Genomic DNA, 19,602 nt, shown 5'->3' with positions numbered 1-19,602 from the left:
AGACTGAGCAATGGACTATTGTTGACCTTTGGTACTTTATGAGGGAATCATTAAGGAAATAACACGATCACATGATGTGTAGCTAACGTTACTCAAAAGGAAACTGAAAAAAGGAACGGAAAAGGATTTCAGGAACTGTGGCAATTTCTAACTGCGTTTGCAAAATGGAGAGACCGATCGTGAGGTAAGATTTGAAAAGTCTTCTTAATCAACATTGTTTCGATTTCAAAAAGTACACAAACTGACTTTATTGAACTTATAACTTACTCTGAAGTGGCTATGGAGCAAATTACGGCACAGTTAACCCGGTTTATGGATCGCCAGCAGTAGCAGGTAAGATAAGCCTTTAATTTCGATTTCAGATTTCCACACTACGACCGGACGACGACCCCCCTTATTCACTGCATAGGCTATATATGTTACCTTATTTACTGCAGCGCCATCTTTAACGCGAAGAAGGCGTGGTGGATGTGAGGGTTAAATACACATCATCTCAGTGGTTTTACTCTTATTTGAACTGTTCTGCTGACCAAAAACTGAAAGAAAAAAAAATCTTTCCAAGGAATTTCAGCAGACAAAAAACTCAGACAATATAACCTGTGGAAAACTATAAGTGATCTAGGAGCTTTTTACAGCGGACGCCATTGAAAACACGGTACGTAACGTTACGTCTATCCCTCACACACAGCTTCGCTTTCATTCATAACTTACCTGTCATGATGACGTTCATCTGACAACATTTTTAAGACTACTATATTACTATGGTAACCAGATTTTCCGCTTAAAGCCAATCTGTTTTTCAAAACAACGCTAACTGTTTACGTAAATGTGTCGCTTCGTGCATACTGTTACATTAAAAAAAAAAAAAAAAAACATTTCAACTTATAGTATGTCTTACTATGTGGTATATTATTTCCAAAAAGCACCATGGTAATGAAAGCATCCGGGAAAATATATGTACATTTAATACAAAACATTTTTACCATGGTAAAGTCCCATGTTAATATGGTATTCCGAAAAATACCAACAATGTAGCTACTTAAAACTATGGTAAATGAAAAAAAAAAGTTAGTTAATTTTATGGCACTTTCTGTTTGTATGTAAAATACTAGTCATCATACCATTACCACTACTACTACCACAGTATCTTTATTGAGACTGTAAAATCATAATTCATAAAATAAATATTCGAAACAGTGTAACTTTTTGAAGTTACTGTGGGGAAACTGGGAAGTGAAGACCAGGAGACATGGTTGTATCTTCAGCAAGAGGAATCTTTATTGAGAAAGATCTGTTGGTAGTTGTGTCATCCAGTCGAACTAAAGGCTGAATACACTACAAGACTTTTGTTCAGATTTTATAAGTTGTGTAGAGTGTATTCCAGCCTTAGGGAAATTATAGTTTATATACTAGATTTTAGGAGGCAGTTCTTAGAAATGGAGACAAAGCATCTGGAATACGACCCTAAACAAAGCTAGCAAATGAATTATCCAAGTATAAACCGCCCAGGCTCTATACCTAATCCAGTCAACATAACAATTCAAAGGGACAGAACAGAGGGGTGATAGTCTCAGTTTCTGACTCACTTGACTTACAATAAAGAAAACGACTGGCAGGAACCTCTTGCTAAAATCTTTGCTTAACAGAATCATTCTTCAGGTGCTAAACTTTAAATACTAATATACTTTCCCATAGTTTTTCATGTCATACAGGTTCTTTAAATTTTTAATCCCACATTACCACAGTTTTATTGTAGAAACAACTAATTAAAAGTGCGAAAACATTGTTAAACAAGTGTATTCTGTGTAGTATTACAAAAAGTATGGTATTCTTTGACATACCCTTTTATTGCGATTTTAGCACGCCACTTACAAAAACATAATATTGCACTACTATGGTTTTTAGACATGGTTCTAGTACCAGGATATTACTAGAAGTGCTGTGTAATATAAATTCTGTGGAATATCAATTGAAATTCTGTGTAAATTCAGTACATCTGTCAAAATGCCAGGGATTAACAATCTTATACCATAATGGTACAGTTCCTAAAGCTGGTCACAACTAGCCTATACCGTATCTCTCAGTTTACAATCCAATTATCCACCCACTCCTCCATTCAACGCCGTCCAATAGCAGCCACTCTCAGATGTAAACCAAACATTCCTGTACCAAAAGCAGTCTATTTAAGTCCTGCAACCATAGGCATTAGTTCTCACACCGCTCACCTCGAGAAATCACTGCCTTCAGTCTTTCAAGATCTAAAAAGTAAGTCCCTAACTATTTGGTGCAGACTTCTATAATATTTTCAATAGCTTATTTGGCTAAGCAACTGAAAACTATTAATAACTGGCTATTTATAGGCTTTTTACAAAGATATTTCAGCACAGGCCACTGTGACTGACCAATCAGAATATCATATTTCAGAAAGCTGTGCAATACAAAAAAAGTTAAAGTTTAAATATGTAGTGACATTTGTCCCTTTTTTTTTTTTTTTGGCTGCTTCCCTAAACGCTTTGTTTGAATGTCACTCAGCCATGGCAGCCCCACCCGGTGTAAGCACCCACCAACCTTCCGCTCCCCCTGCAAACATGTTCGATCCGGTCCCGGGATATGAAGGAACAGTGGCTGGCGGAGGAGGTAAGAAGCATGCAAATATGTAATGTATTTCCCAGTAATCCGAGTCATGTTCCATCATGTTCCACAAAATTACAATTACTGTAAATCAAACTTAACTCTTTGTTCTGTAAATGTAATCTGTAAAAGTAGTTCAAACTAATATAATTTATAGAATATGTAATGCAGTCATATCTGACATGTACTGTAAAGCTTCATTGTTAAAGGGTTAGTTCGGTATTTTACAATTAAAATTGTAAAATATTCAACAGTCCCCCCCCTCCCCCGACTATATTAAAAACAAACCCAATGCGTATTCTTTAATTCATCATATTGTAGAAAAGAAAAGGTACATCACTCTCTTGCTCTGACCAAATTAGAGCGTTTTCAACTCGAAAATGCAAACTTCCCAGTAGGACTTCGAGGAGTAGTTCACTTTTAAAAAAAACTTTTGCTGATAATTTACTCACCCCCATGTCATCCAAGATGTCCATGTCATTCTTTCTTCAGTCGAAAAGAAATGAAAGTTTTTGATGAAAACATTCCAGGATTTTCTCCATATAATGGACTTCAATGGGGTCCAAACGGTTCAAGGTCCAAATGAGAGTTTCAGTGCAGCTTTAAACGACACCAGACGATGAATAAGGTTCTTATCTATCTCATTTTAAAAGTAAATAAAAAAAGTTAATGTTTTATAAGCACAAATGCTCGCCTTGCTCTGTTCTGTGATGAGCATTTGTGACTCTCCTGTTCAGACTTGTTCATCAAAATGAACAACTTTTTTTTTAATCATGACTTGAAGGATCCTTGATAAGACCCTTATTCATCGTCTGGTGTCGTTTAAAGCCCTTTGAAGCTGCACTGAAACTCTCATTTGGACCTTGAACTGTTTGGTCCCCAATGAAGTCCATTATATGGAGAAAAATCCTGGAATGTTTTCATCAAAAACCTTAATTTCTTTTCGACTGAAGAAAGAATGACATGGACATCTTGGATGACATGGGGGTGAGTAAATTATCAGCAAAAGTTTCTTTAAAAGTGAACTACTCCTTTAAATGCACCAATACAATAGACCGTGTAGTTTTCATAGCACTAAAACACATGAATAAGCCCCTAGTTTTGTTACTGATGTGTCTCTCTTTTCACAGGTGGGTATCTTCCTCCTCCAATGCCAACTGTACCGATGCCTGTGCCTGAACAAGCCCCCAAACTACCAGACTGGCAGTAAGAGCTTTTTCTTTCACACAGAAAACACACAATGCACTCTGGGAATCTTTAACACGGTACAGGCGCCCACCTACAATATGCAATCATCGTACAAAGATGGGAATTCTTAATTAATCACTATTTGCGTGTCCCTTATCTTCGGGGTTCTCAAACTAGATCTGCATGATTCATTCAAATACAACCAAAAATGCAAAGTCTGTGATTTATTTAAACAAATATTTGTGCTACTGTATACGTTTCAGAGTTCGCTGTGTTCATTTGCACTCTGTACCTTCCCATACTTGTAATGTTTATTGTTGTATTTTACAGTGATGTATTACAATTGCACTGTTTCATTTAATTGTATAGTTTTATTTTTTCATTTAGTAATAATAAAAAGTGGTCATTTTAAAACATAAGGATTATTCTTATTTTATAGTTATATAAAACATAATTTATCATGAATATTTTAATAATTTATTATAATATATAAATAATCAAATCTATAAGGCCAAATTGTGTAGCCCTACAAACAAATCAAAAATGTTTTCCAAATTGTGCAGCTCTGTCAAACTGAAAAATGTCTCGGTCGGGATTATTTATTTATTATAGATAGATCAACTTTTGAATAATAATTAATTCAAAATTTTTTAAGTAATTTTTTTTTAATAGTTGACTTGACAGTACAGTAACAAGACAGTTACTCAGACAATATAAATAGGTAATTCTACATGAATATATATATATATACGCATATATTATACTCCATTCTCAAGGAGATAATCATATTTGGTTCTTGACATCAAAAAGTTTTATCTTACATTTGCTCATTCCTTGTTAGCTCATTACTGTGCACTTTGACCTGAAGGGGGTGTGTCAGCTTTGAAAAACAACAAAAAAGTGTCATGGTGGGGTCTTCCAGGACCAAGTTTGACAAATATTTTACAACACACACCCTGTTGAACATGTGCAAAGGTCACCCACATATTGATCTTTTCTCATCGATATCAGGATACCTTCCATCACAGAGGAGAGAGCACGCGAAGCTTTTGCAACATATGTCTCCAGCAAGTGCTGCTATAGTTCTGGCCCCGTCAAAGATGGAGTTATTACCAACATGGAGTCTTTTAACACCTACAGGGTGAGACCTACAATAAATCCTCATCATTATGAGCATATTTTTCTTAGTCCAGTATGAGGAGTATAAAAATACGGAGCCTCTGGGACATGGTGATGGAATAAATATGTGATGGTAGAAAAAAATAGATTTAAAAAAATGTGCTCGCTCACAAAGTACACAAAATTTTTGCAAGCAAATGTAAAAAAAAAATTTTTCTGGGAACGCAAAAGCATTGACGTATATTTTTTCCTCCCATCTTATATTTATTTCCTTCAACATGTCCCTTTAGGTGCTCCGTAGAAAAGCATCAACTATCAGAGTTATTCTGACGTGCATAATGTTAATGTGATTTGTGGTTGCTCTGGATGGTTTATTCAGATGTGTCTGTTTATTCTGTTCTCAGTATCGTTTGGAGACCTTCAATGAGTCCAGATCTACTGAATGGAGTCAGGAGCCGTTTGCAGGTACCCAGAAGTCATATTGGGCTTGTTTGCACTTTTGGCTCCGTTAACACTTGGTCACATAAATTTGCCTCCACAAAAAGAGATGTATGATCCGATCTCGCTTATGTAAATATAACAGTTTATCTCCATGTTGATTGCAAATGCTGGGCAATTACATTTTTCTGCATTTGATGTGTCTCATAAACAACAAAAGCTAAATTTCTCTGACAAGAAGATTCATTGGGTCACATTATAAAAATTTAAACTGCCCCTTGTTTAAGCTCATATCCCTCTATGATGAAATGCCTCCTCAGACATGTCTCTCGGGAATTTAACAAGCTGTTTCTCACTGTGTTCTTCTCTCCCAGGTCAGCCTGTGGATGCTGGTGTTCAACCTGCTCCGGGACCTTGGCAGATTGCGGCTCAGCCACCGGCTTTCTTTCAAGATCAAAAGCAGACCATTAGAGTGCCCTACACTTCCTCAGTCAAGGTTTGACCTTTAAATTCCCAAAACATATTTTTGAGATAAAGCACAGGCTGCACATCACTGAAAACACTAAAAGCGCTCAAAGATTTTACCAACAAGTGGAAATTCGGGAGTGTGTGACTGGCTGCCGGCACGATTTTGCGCCAGCCAGTCCTGAGCCTGAGCTGAATTTATTCATGAGAATTAGCTCTTCTAACAACGCTCGCAACGAGGATAATATAGATCATACACGGACCCGAACAAGCGCATTTTGATGGACAAATTTCATATACTCTAGACTAGAGCTCTAAACACGAACCAAAACACGCACATATTTAGTCATGTCTAATTCAAATGAAATGCATATGTGCAAACAAGGACAATGATACAACTGTACTGATAATGAACGCAATGACATGATTAATTATTCTGATACATAGAAGACACTGATGTAGACCGACAATTCATGACACTTTAACCACAAGATCCATCAAACTTAGAGAGCGGGTCTCATTCAACACACACTGTATCAGAGCATTTCTGCATGAAACATCAACACATTCTAAAGGTTTTGGAAGCATTTTTATTTAATCTTAAATTGATCTTTCATTTAAATTGTTCTATTTGTAAAGAAGTAAAGAATCCCCTTTTTTTCATAAGGAAATTAATTTTAAATGATAACTTATAAACCTTTAAAGACAGACCTAAATGAGCTACAAGGTTGTTAATCAATGATAATGAATAATCCTGAATAATCTTTTAAAATAATCATGATTAACAGCACAATCCCTTGTGAAGAACTACACTAGTTATGATTCTGCAAGCGAATCACACCAAAAGAATCGCCCACTCCCATGAAGCACTGCGAATGGCATAAAAGTCAGTCAAACTACTTAATTCTTTGTAATTTGAGTAGTTCACTTTAAAAAAAACTTTTGCTGATGTCAGTTTTTCAGTTTTTGCTGATGACACCCCCATGTCATCCAAGATGTCCATGTCTTTCTTTCTTCAGTCGAAAATAAATTAAGGTTTTCAAACTCGTTCATCAAAGTGAACAAATCTTTTTCCGAGTCAATTCGTTCATTCCGTTCGTTGAATGAACCAAATGACTCGAAAAAAGATCTGTTCATTTTGATGAACGAGTTCGAACAGGAGAGTCACGCAGAACAGAGCAAAGCGAACATTTGAACTTATAAAACTTAAACTTTTTTTTTTTTTTTAAATGAGCGATCGTTTCGCTTGATAAGACCCTTATTCATCGTCTGAAATCGTTTAAAGACCTTTGAACAGTTTGCACTAAAACTGTCTTTTGGACATTGAACCGTTTGGTTCCCATTAAAGTCCATTATATGGAGAAAAATCCTGGAATGTTTTCATCAAAAACCTTAATTTTTTTTTGACTGAAGAAAGAAAGACATGGATATCTTGGATGACATGGGGGTGAGTAAATTATCAGCAAAAGTTTTTTTTTAAAGTGAACTACTCCTTTAAGTTATTTGCAATATTGTACAATAAACATAAAATATATAGTTTCTATATATAAAAATCAACATCTTCAAATCAATGTTTTTCCATCATTTTTATGGGATTTATGGGATTGTAGTTCTTAACCTCATTAAAGCCGTTAAGTTCACATTCTTCCCTATGGGAAAAAAATAATGGGATGAATAATAATAAGCACAAGTGCTTTTTGGTAAACATCACATAATGCTTATATTCAACCAGTCAGATCATATATTACAGCATTAAATTCTGTTTGTACCCTAGAACTGTCACAAGTGTCTTGGAATGGGAAGAAACCCCTGTCAAACCTGTACGGGAGCTGGAAGCGTAAGTCAATATTAACTAGCACAGACCGAACCAGCTGCTTGCCATTTGAACAATGAATTTCATTGTTCTCAAAGGTATTTTCACAGAAGAAAATAAGCTAGATGCATAAAAGTCTCCCTTTGTGTGGTGCCTCGAGAAGTTGAATGTTATTGAAAATGTGCATATGGTCCACAGAATGGTTTTCATTCAGTTTATATATGCATGACTTAAAATAGCATTCTAACATATGAACTGTTTGTCCTCTATTGTTGTCCATGTGCAGAAAGTCTGTTGGGTGTGTAATGGTTCTGGTTTCCGCCAAACTGATGAACGCTGCAATCACTGCAATGGCCGTGGACGTGAAAAGTAAGTCTTAAATTGATTTTGTTATTCTAGCTACTATGGTTTTGAATCCTCATGAAATCCTTCTGAAGGCTTTAGAGAGTGGTTTGGTGTTTTCTGAGTGGTTACATTTTGTCTGGTGTGTTTCAGCTGTAGTTCATGTAGCGGCAACGGCTCTTGCCAGTGTGACACCTGCCATGGGAAGAGACAACTGATCGTCTTCATCAACCTCAATGTTAAATGGTATGATCTACATGATTTAAAGGGCACCTATTATGCAAAATTCTCTTTTACATGGTGTTTGAACATAAATGTGTGTTGGCAGTGTGTGTACACAACCATCCTATAACAATAAAAATCCACCCAATTTTTTAAAATCCCCATAAATCATAAGCACTGTCTCAGAACATTCATTCGTTCATTTTTTTTTTCATTCAAGTTTATTTCGAGCGAAATAAAATATGTCCTGATATCTATAATAATCACATCATATATACAGTAAAATATAACCATATCCTAGCATGTTTTGACGAACGAAATTCAAAGATCCAATTCGGTAAAATGATCTGAACTTCCTATTAATAATTATTATTCCGTGAGATGAGATTGTCCTGCCACTGACTGAGCGCGAGCTCGTTAGGCTCCGCCCTCTGTGCCGGCAGCAGAAGCTCATTTGCATTTAAAGAGATACACACTAAAACGGCGTGTTTTTCTCAGCCACAAAAAAATTACAATTTTAACATGTAAAAAATGATCTGTTGAGCTAAAAAACACACACACTCTGAGGGCATCAAAGACTTATTTTACATCTTGTGTAAAAGGGCATAATAGGTGCCCTTTAACATTAGTGTTACACAAGCATGGCTATTACTAAATACTACACTCAGACTTAAGTCTATTTACTTGGTGACTAGATTTTCAAAACCCTTTTACTTAAGCCTAGTTCACACTACATGATTTTAAGCCCGATTTAAGCCCAACTAGCAAATCGTTGAGCTCGCAGACAGGTCAGGGTGTTATCCCGTACAAATCGCGGAGGATTAGCGGGCGATGAGCGCTCACCAATCTGTAAGTATGAAAAAACCAACAACACATCAAAGACGCAAGCAGACGCCTCACAGTCGCCGAACCCAGAAAGATTTCTGTCATGCTAGATATCCAGAGCTGTCGCATGACTCAACCTCATGTGATGTCATGACTCATGAGCTACAGCCAATCAGAGCAAGGCATGGGTTGAGGTCACTTGGTAAATCTTATTTTTTCTTGCATTTTTTATCAGAGCAAATCATCGCGCGAACAGTTTGCAGCACTAGTTTCTGTCTGATCTGTTCTGTCCATATTCGCGTGTTGTGTTCTTCGTCTTCTTTGCTGGGTATTGGCGCGCGTGCTGTTTCGCGTCATTCCCGGTTCGTTTTATCGTGTGATTTTAGTGCGTTACCTCCAGTTGCGGATCAATCACGTTGTGTCGTGTGGTGTGAACAGCTCAACAACTTGAACACTCCTGATTTCACAGAGAGCAAGTCGTGTAGTGTGAACCGTACAGTTCAGCCCGAAGTTTTAAAATCATGGAGTGTGAACTAGGCTTTAGAAGACTGGGTGTTTTCCACTATATTGCACATTGCAGTTTCCCTCATTCAAAAGTAATAGGAGTAAACCGTCTTTCTATATCTATAGTCTTTGAGTTAACTCCCTCATTTGCTTCAGGCATAAATCATGCAGAGAAATCATGCAGAGCTGTGCTGTTATTTTTCTAATCGATCATGCTCATGATTTTTTTCATTAAAATGCACATACATTCATTTAATGATATTCAGAATAGTCTTTCAAACTAAACTTTCTCATTCTGAAATCTATTTTTTTTTTTTGGATCATTTCAGGAGCACTGAGAAGGATGATTTCGTAGCACAAGATGTGAGTGGTCTACGAATGGAAAATCTGGAGAAGGTTACAGGGAAGGAGCTCTTCAAAGACGCCCAGTATATGGTAAGCACAGACTGTACATATTGTAGTGAGCAGTAAAAAGAAAGAGCAAAAAAAAGTAGTATCAATTTTGATATTTTTAGGTCAAACCGTTCTTGTCTGTCAGTCATATAATGGAGGTCTATGGTCACCACCTCAAAGAGCATGCACAGAGAAGTCCAGATTAAACATGATTTAATGACTCGCAAATGTAAGTATACATTGATGGCCTAAGACATGAAACTAGCGGTTTGTGTGAGAAAACGAACAACATTTATATCGTTTTTACCACAGCCACATCCAAGCGATCTGAGGGCGCGGAAATCGAAATCGTCTTCCATTGCGATTTCATGTATATCTAAATATGTTTAGATCTTCACAGTGAAGGGTAACGCTTCCGAAATCTGTGTGACGTACACGCACGAGAGATCACTTCCTGGGCTTTCCAGTGCATGCACAGCCCGCTCCCTCAGAGTTAATGGACGTGACTGTGATTACAAGAGGTAAAAACGATATAAATACTGTTCGTTTTCTCACACAAACCGCTCGTTTCGTATCTTAGGCCATCAATGTGTACTTACATTTACGAGTCATTAAATCATGTTTAATCTGGACTTCTCTGTGCATGCTCTTTGAGGTGGTGACCATAGACCTCCATTATATGACTGACAGACAAGAACGGTTTGACCTAAAAATATCAAAATTGAAACTACTGCGGAAACAAAGACACCTACATCTTGGATGCCCTTGAGGTAAACTAAAACATACCAAAAATTAATTTCAAAGTGAACTATCCCTTTAATCATCAGATGTATTCGTTTACTGTAGGTCTATCCTGTGACGGGCTTCCCAGACTTTTCTGTTGCGCAAGCTTCTGAGCGCTTAGTGAGAGAACATCAGGTGAAATACGCCCAAACCTCCCGCATATTACAACAGGTACAGCTCTACTTTTTATAATTAGATTTTTTATTCATAATTTCTATGTTTTAGCACTAAAAATGTAATGCTCGAACTTTACCGTATAAATACATTTGTTTGTAAATGAAGAGTTCAGATGCAAAAGCCTCTAAATGCCATTTGAAATTTTCTTCTAGAATGATCATTTTTATCAAGCTTGTATATTTAAGTTCAGTAATTTCACTTAAATGGCAATGATAATTACCTATTAATTGTTATTTAAGTGAAATTACTGAACTTAAATATACAAGTTTGATAAAAATCATCATTAAAGAAGAAAATTTCAAATGGCATTTAGAGGCTTTTGCATCTGAACTCTTCAAATAGAGACATGCTTAATCTTGAATCTGTCGTTCTGTAATTTCATCTGTCCTGTTCCAGAGGCAGACCATCGAGCTCATTCCCATTACCAAAGTGAGTTACAAGTGGAAAGGAAAATCCTATGTTTACTATGTGTATGGAAATGAGTTGAAAGTGAGCGCTGACGACTATCCCGCCACCTGCTGCTGTTCTGTGATGTAACATCAAATACACCTGACCTGACATACAGTAGAAGTGTAATAGAAATACTGTATGTCCATTTAAGATGAACAAATGTAATGATTCTGACATATAGGCAAAATATACATCAACACTTAACAGAGAGAAGTCATCATCATGTAACTCAATATAAAATAATGTGAATTACTAAACCTCTCTTAGTTTAATACACTTTTTATATCATTATAAATAATAACAATATACTAAAATGTGAGACTTTTTTTACTGTGTCATAATTGATTCATGTTACTGGACATTGATGATTAAATAATTTTTTTTAATAACATTTTGATATGTAAAGGGCTGTCAAACGATTAATCGCATCCAAAATAAAAATTTGTGTTTACATAATATATGTGGGTGCTGCACTGTATAATTATTTTTTATATATAAATACACACACATGCATGTATATATTTAAGAACTATTTTCATGTACTGTATGTAGATTTATGTATAATTTATATTATATATAAATATAAATATTCTATATATAATTAATATTTTTTCTTAAATATACATGCATTTGTGTGTATTTATATATACACAAAATAATTATACACAGCACACACACATATATTATGTAAACACAAACTTTTATTTTGGATGCGATTAATCATTTGACAGCCCTAGTGAATTTTTTTTTTTTTTTTGGGTTCGCCAAAAAATGTTGTTATAAAATGTGACTATGAAATTCATAATCGCACATTGTCATCTTATTCTCTGTTGTAGTAGACATGTACAAGAAGTGACAGTTAAATAGATATTACACTATGATTGATCTGTTATTTTTTAATGGTTCCAAACATACTAAAACCAAACTCGAGAACTAATAATGTGCATGATTTGAAAATGTTTGCAGACATTCACTATGGTTTCAGAAACCTTTTTGCTGGCATTGATTGCATGTGGTATGTTGGCCATAGTGTTTAATGAAAAATGTGTTTAAAGGTGCATTGTGTAGTATTTAGGAGGATGTGTTGCCAGAAATGCCGTATACATAACTAGTATTATATTAAATTCTATATTTTCAGTGGTGTATAAATATCTGAACCGTTGTGTTTCTTTACATTATAATTTTTATGTACATACACAGTGGAAAGCCTGTGGTTATGTGGTCATAAAGTCTGTGGTCTTGTGCCAAATTTCCATATAAAATGACCACAAACCAAAGCTGACGGATGTACTAAAAACTTTTTTTAGAAACTAAAGAGCAGCAAAAAATGACAGCTATAGCTTTGATTATATAAATATTACACTGATGTAACACACTTTATTAAATAAAAAAAACATTACATTTCATACATTTCTTTTCTTTTAATTGTTTCCCTGTTTTATTAACTACCAATACATCCATCACCATCCATTTCACTGTCATCATATATTTTGTGTTGTATGCGACTTCTGTGCTCCATTGTCTCTATTAATGTGTCAGTGAGAAAGCTGCGGTTGTTGTCTCAAAATGACCAGGAGCAAAACAAACAGGCATTTAATAAGAGATGATTTTTGCAATATGTTTTCTCAACTTCATATTTCCTTTCAAATTTCATGCACCATTTATTCAGAATTATTTAGTTTCTCTTATTTTATGACAGCTTGCATTATTTGCATGGATCAGCAAACTTGTTTGATGTAAATCAGATTAAAAATCAAATTAGATAATGTTTTAGATAATGATAATGTCCAAATTAAAAATCTATATTGCACTCGCAGACCTTAATTTCATAAAGTTGTGGTGTATTAACTGGAAATGGTTGTTTAATTTGAAATTACCATCGTGATCAGTTTTTCCATTTTTTTTGTTTTTGTTTTTTTCATAATAAAATAAAACTAAGTTCTTCTGCACCAGTTTGTTAATGTTGCTGAAGGGAACAGTGGTCATGGAGGTGAGCTTTAAACCACCAACTGATTTTTTTTTTTTACCATTAAACGACACCACTCTGAAGCATCTTTCTCCTCCAATCATAACTCATAAGCGTCAGATTATTTGCTTCTGTAAAGCTATATAATCTGTAACCCTCTAGTCTGATTTGTGAAGCAGCTCTGACAAATAAAAAGGTAAGTCTTTGATTATTTCTATGTTTAAAACAAAACTTATTTGGTTATAATATATAAATAAATTATAGTATGAAATGAATGATGTGTTAATTAATTGCTATATAAATAATATGCAATGTGAATGCATGTGCTTATTTTCAGCTAATTAAACTTAATATTTGTAGGTAAACTGATAATCTGAAAAGTTGCAGTATAATTCATGAAGCAATTTGCCTTAATTTGTCGTAATTTATTTGTTGCAAGCATGTTTGACAGCATCCCGGGATATGAAGGAACTTCGGGTGACGGAGGTGGTAATATTAATTGCTTTCATTTTTTTACTATATATATTATTCAATTTGTACACTGTAAAAAAATATTGATGGTTTAACTTAAAAAAAGTAAGTAACCTGGTTGCCTTAAAATTTTAAGTTGATTGAACTGGAAAAAGTGTATTAATACAATGAAGTAGATTAATTTAACCACCAGAAACTCAAAAATATATGTTATCTGAACTAAATAAATTATTTAAGTTGATTTGACAAAAGAAAAAAATGTTGTGATTACTACACTGTAAAAATATATTGTTGGTTTAACTTAAAAAAGTAAGTAACCTGGGTTGCCTTAAAATTTTAAGCTGATTGAACTGGAAAAAGTGAGTTAATACAATGAAGTAGATTAATTTAACCATCAGAAACTCAAAATAATAATTTATCTCAACTAAATAAATTATTATAAAGTTGATTTGACAAAAGAAAATATGTTGTGATAACAAATCTTGTAAATATTTTTTTACAGTGTAGGTCATTAATACATCATATATCATTATTACTGCAATAATTAATAGGGCTCCTATCATATAACTTATTTTTTAAGAAACAGGACGTAAAAGTGGCATAGCATTCAGAAATTGGTGCTTGATAAGATTTATGTTTTTGAAATTAGTCATCAATACTACATTTATTTGATCAAAAATTGTGAAATAGTATTACAATTCCAAACAACTAATTTATTCCTGTGATGCAAAGCTGAATTTCCAACATGTGTCACATCATGATCCTTCAGAAATCATTCTAATATGCTGATTTGCTGCTCAAGAAAAATTTCTCATTATCATCAATGTTAAAAACAGTTATGCCACTTCATATTTTTATTATCATATTCTTTACAGAAGAAAAACATTTATTTGAGATTGAAATATTTTGTTACAATGTAAAACACTTAACTATTAACCATTTTATACATTTTTGCAGAATAAATGTTTTAATTTATTTAAAAAAAATATACAATGACCCAAATGTTTGAAAAGTAGTCTAGACCCATATGCTATTTTAATAAATTGGTAATTATTAGGTCATTTGTATAGCTTTTATTTCTGCATTAAGTAAGAGAATGTGGATGTTGAATGTGTTGCTCAAGTTATAACCACTGGTCTCTCATGTGTTTCTCTTGTCACAGGTGTGTATCTTCCTCCTCCAATGGCCTCTGAGCTAATGCCTGTGCCTGAAGCCTCCAGCCATCCGGAATGGCAGTATGTTTTTTTTTTTTTTTTTAGTGAAGTTACATTCATAAATATATTGGTTTCAATGCAGCTTCACATTAATAAACAGAAAAAATAACATTGGGGCAGTTCACTTTTCTGTTGTTTTTTCATGTAAACGCACAGGGACCATAATGCAACCGTTGCGCTCGTGTCTAGGGCATGATGTGGCATTCTACAAAAAGGGTGTTTAAGTTAAAAGTCGGTCAATGTGTCTCTAAACCTTTGCTTTTTTCCTTCCACTGACCTGCTTCTCGTTTTTTTCTCCTTTTTTGTACATCAAAAAGGTGTTCTGTGTAAACCAGCCCTAATGTTGCAAAATAGAGAAGGAAATGAATAGTTGAATAAAGTCGTTATTTTTCTTACGCAAACTCGGACTATTTTAACGATGTCTTTCATAACTTTTCTGGGCCGGCAAGTTTCAATCCCTTAGAAGCCTATGGAGGAGTGATCCAGCTCTCAGATTTATTCAAAAATATCATTTGTGTCTCGAAGATGAATGAAAGTCTTATGGGGTTGGAACAACATGAGGGAGAGTAATTTCTGACAGAATTTTCATTTTGGGGTTTGATTAAAATTTGGGGTCCCTTTAAAATACTTTTTATAGATTCAAAAGTAGGCTAAAGAGACTAACATTAATCATAACCAGAGTTCTCTGTGTTTACGATGTCTTAATTTCTTAAACTGACTTCTGTTGCATGTTCATAATGCATGTAATTCAACATTCATGTCTATTAATATTTTCTTGTTAGCAACAACATACCTTCCATCTCAGAGGAGAGAGCACACGAAGCTTTTGAAGATTACGTCTCCAGCAAGTGCTGCTATCGTTCTGGCCCCGTCAGAGATGGAGTTATTACCAACATGGAGTCTTTTAACACCTACAGGGTGAGACATGAATCATTTCTATTTTGAGCTTAGCGATTACCATCATTCTGTGTATTATTAGTAGACAAACATAAATCTGTCGTTGTTTTGGCTTTAGAGAGCCGAATGTGGTTAGCAATATCAATCTGAGTCTCTTTGTTCTGCTTCTGTTCTCAGTATCGTTTGGAGACGTTCACAGAGTCCAGATCTACTAAATTGAGTCAGGAGCCTTACAGAGGTACCAAAAGTCAATCCACCAGTCTATCATTAGTGGTGCAAGCATCACCATTACTATTACTAATACTTGGAATTGGATTTAAACAAACCTACCTCTTGTGATATACAGATATGAATGATATCACAAATTGTGCAGCTTATTGAGTAGATGTGTGCTATTAGGGAATGAAAAAAACCTTGAATTCACAGGAGAGACTATATAGGGACGGAATATCATAAGCTTCCCATTAACCTATTTTTCTGCAAAATTTGGATTAGCACAAAAAAATGCTGGATGGTAATGCCAAGATACGCATACATTAAAAAAAAAAGCAAAACCTTACATAGGGAGACATGCACATTAATTAAGATGCCACATTTACTTAATAAACCCCTTGATGCACAACAAAAACTTGTGTGACAATTTGCCTCAACAGAGGATGTGATTGGACATTTTGGACCATTTTTGGGCCAGTAAGCAACTACCCATAGCACCCTATTAATGAGCTAAAACATAGCAACAGGTTTTGTGCCGTTAATTTTTTGCCAATTAAATCTAAACCTTGTTCCCTGGCTAAATCATTGCCTAAACTCTTTTGCAGGGCAGCATGCAGATGCTGGGATTCAGCGTGCTCCTGAACCATGGGAGATTGCAGCTCAACCTCCGTCCTACTTTACTGAGCACAAGGAGACCATTAGAGTGCCCTACACTTCCTCAGTCAAGGTCTGATCAACAAGAAGAGTTCAAACAACAGAATGTGCAGTAAACTACTATATCAGAACATTTTTGTAACCACAATCTATGGAGCTTTGTTAGCACTTCATTTTAAGGTGCTCCTATTATCAGAGAATGTCTAATTGAAGAGAATTGGCACTGGCTGGTTACTTCCGGTTTCTGGACTGGCTGCAGTAACACGTCTCTGTCCATGCGGGGGCGCTCGTGTTCAAGTGCAGAATGATTGGGAGTCAATGGGGTTTCACCCCCAGAAAATGTAATTTTTTGTCAAGTAATTTTAAAGTTGTATTCAAAAGGGAGGGCTAAGATAACACACTCAGCTGAAAATTGCATTTTTAAGTTCACTTATCTGTTGTTGTTTTTTTTAAACAATAAAATAATATATTTTTTTTTTACTCTAGAAATGTGACCCATGCAGTGGAATGGGAAAAACACCCTGTGTTTTTTGCATTGGAAGTGGAAGCGTAAGTGACGATTGACTGGCTAACACCAGGCTTATTATTATTAACGGAGTTGTTTTCGGTGTACATGGTTATTATAGAAGGTCATTTAATGGGACATAAATCTAGAGACACTTTTATTTGTGTCTCTATGCAGAAAGTGTGCTCTTTGTGTAACGGTTCTGGCCAATGTCCTGATGGGGCCTGCTATGCATGTGGCAGTAGTGGACGTGAAAGGTAAGTCTGCCATTCTCCATCTACTGTAGTAACTGTACTAGCTTTTAAGAAAGGAACACATCAATTGGTCTTTTTTAATAAAAAAACAAAACAAAATATGAATATAAAAATTTAAACATAAGACTTGCTCTTTTTGACCAATTCATAAGAATCAAAAGAACTGAGACATTTGTTCACATCTCAGAATGGCTGTTGTTAGAAAGAAAAAAGTTTTTGCACCAACCAAACAATCTTTTACTCTCATCATATTTTATTCGAGCCCTTAATATCCTGAACATGTTTTAATTCTTTTATCTGAGTGTTTGTTTGGCAACTTCCAGATGTAGTTCATGTGGCGGCATCGGCTTCCACATATGTTACACCTGTGATGGAAACGGACAGCTACTCGTCTTCATCAATCTCATAGTCGAATGGTATTATATATTCACTGTATACTAACCCTATACACTCAAAGTGAACTGTCTCATTCTGAAAGCTATACTGTTGGATCATTTCAGGAGCACTGAGAGGGATGAATACGTAGGGGAAGATTCGAGCGGTCTAAAACAGGAAAAGCTGGGGAAGGTTTCAGGGAAGGAGCTCTTCAGAGACGCCCAGATTATGGTAGGAACAGATATGCAGAAAGTTAAAGATAAAAGAAAGACTTAAAAGTGGCAGAAGATGGTAAACGTGGTTGAATGTTTACTGTAGGTCTCTCCAGTGCTGGGTTTCCCTGATGTTTCTGTTGCACAAGCGTCTGAGCGTATAATAAGGGACCATCGGGTCAAATATACCAATAACTCACGCATATTACAGCAGGTACCTGTTGTTTTATTCTCAATTTTAAAAATAAAAAGAATTTCCATAATAAGAATAATGCTAAAGTTTTGCTATGTAATTATCAGTCTATGACAGTAGACTTGGTCTTGTTTACATGCACTATAATATTTAGTTTTTAATAAAATTATATATATATATATATATATATATATATATATATATATATATATATATATATATATATATATGTCAACATGAATCCACAATACTGATGAAACCTGAATCTGGTTCAGTAATTCAATATTTCCTTGTTCCAGAGGCAGACCATTGAGCTCATTACCATAACAAGGGTGAACTACACTTGGAAAGAGAAGCCCTATGTTTACTATGTGTATGGAAATGAGTTGAAAGTGAAAGCTGAGGACTATCCCGCCACCTGCTGCTGTTCTGTGATGTAACATCAAATACACCTGACCTGACATACAGTAGAAGTGTAACAGAAATACTGTGTGTCCATTAAGATGAACAAATGTAATGGTTCTGATGTATAGGCAAAGTATACATCAATACTTGACAGACACAAAACTGGGTCATTGATTGTGATGTTCATTTCAGACCTGTACATCCAAACATCATAACCGCGGCGCTGACTGTGGAATTGATTAAATGGATTAATAAGAAAGTTCAATATGCATAAATACAAACTATTTCTATAATAAATAAGTTCTGAGTATTATTGAATAAATCATTGTACAATTATTTGTCAGAGCCTGGTCAGAGCCTGACTCCACCCACTGGCAATATTTGAAAATGCTGAAAAAGTGGGCTGACCCCAGCGGAGATAGAGGGGACGAAATAGATGCTAAAACACTCTATCCTGGTCGTTTTCAATACTCACAATTCCAATTCCTGACTCCCTAAAGTGGTTTTGACGACACAAGATGGTTTAAGGGCGTAGCTCGCGTGGTGAGCTAAAACCTGCGTACGTCACAAAGTGCGGAACATCCAATAGGAAAATTCAACTGCAGTAGCCACCGTTCAACCTGAAGAGGGCAGCACTAAGACGCTTTTACACCATATATTGTAGAAATAGAACACTTTATAAACAAATGTCAAAAAAGTTACTCGAATCAATGACTGGTATTAATAAAGATCCATTCTTACAGATCATTAACTAAAAAAAAGTTGGTTTAGTGTTACTCTTTAATTCATACTTAACAAATGCACAAATCATGAGTTAATGGATGACTCCAAAGAACTAAACTATTAATTAATGATTACTGCATCAACAACTAATAAAGAGTCTATATGATTAA

The 19,602-nt window shown here is 35.1% G+C and overlaps 3 protein-coding genes across 6 annotated transcripts in view; 2 read left to right on the top strand and 1 right to left on the bottom strand.

Moving 5' to 3' along the window:
• grip2a (glutamate receptor interacting protein 2a) overlaps nucleotides 1–19,602 on the bottom strand; it is a 76,052-nt gene that overhangs the window by 45,828 nt on the left and 10,622 nt on the right. The window contains exon 1 of one of the 2 annotated variants that reach the window (XM_089119857.1): nucleotides 424–563. The exons of the other annotated variant lie outside the window; for it this stretch is intronic. The gene's annotated coding sequence lies outside the window, so the exon portion shown is untranslated. Of the gene's footprint in view, nucleotides 1–423; nucleotides 564–19,602 lie in introns of those variants that run through there. 2 annotated transcript variants of the gene reach the window in all.
• Nucleotides 45–12,499, top strand: LOC120481569 (protein SSUH2 homolog). 3 transcript variants are annotated; one of them, XM_039675295.2, is made up of 13 exons: nucleotides 45–184; nucleotides 275–333; nucleotides 2,533–2,637; nucleotides 3,762–3,837; nucleotides 4,831–4,960; nucleotides 5,343–5,403; nucleotides 5,751–5,872; nucleotides 7,616–7,678; nucleotides 7,941–8,023; nucleotides 8,150–8,242; nucleotides 9,877–9,982; nucleotides 10,787–10,894; nucleotides 11,297–12,499. In XM_039675295.2, the coding sequence occupies exons 1-13, from the start codon at nucleotides 165–167 to the stop codon at nucleotides 11,435–11,437; spliced, it is 1,167 nt and encodes a 388-aa protein (XP_039531229.2). In that variant the 5' UTR covers nucleotides 45–164; the 3' UTR covers nucleotides 11,438–12,499. The 3 variants fall into 3 exon arrangements, with proteins under 3 accessions (XP_039531229.2, XP_039531238.2, XP_039531222.2); XM_039675304.2 differs by lacking the exons at nucleotides 45–184; nucleotides 275–333 and adding an exon at nucleotides 557–655; XM_039675288.2 differs by lacking the exons at nucleotides 45–184; nucleotides 275–333 and adding an exon at nucleotides 1,985–2,265.
• LOC120476455 (protein SSUH2 homolog) lies at nucleotides 13,682–19,009 on the top strand. The gene is made up of 11 exons (XM_089119190.1): nucleotides 13,682–13,802; nucleotides 14,950–15,022; nucleotides 15,784–15,919; nucleotides 16,076–16,136; nucleotides 16,717–16,838; nucleotides 17,252–17,314; nucleotides 17,448–17,527; nucleotides 17,848–17,940; nucleotides 18,025–18,130; nucleotides 18,218–18,325; nucleotides 18,604–19,009. Exons 1-11 carry the CDS (start codon nucleotides 13,712–13,714, stop codon nucleotides 18,742–18,744), a joined length of 1,074 nt encoding a protein of 357 aa, XP_088975316.1. The 5' UTR covers nucleotides 13,682–13,711; the 3' UTR covers nucleotides 18,745–19,009.

This window comes from Pimephales promelas, chromosome 14, assembly GCF_988280905.1.
Source record: "Pimephales promelas chromosome 14, fPimPro1.hap1.1, whole genome shotgun sequence".
NCBI classification, from domain to species: Eukaryota; Metazoa; Chordata; class Actinopteri; order Cypriniformes; family Leuciscidae; genus Pimephales; species Pimephales promelas.
The sequence above is the reverse complement of the archived record's forward strand: the minus strand, read 5'-3'. Positions and strand labels throughout refer to the sequence as shown.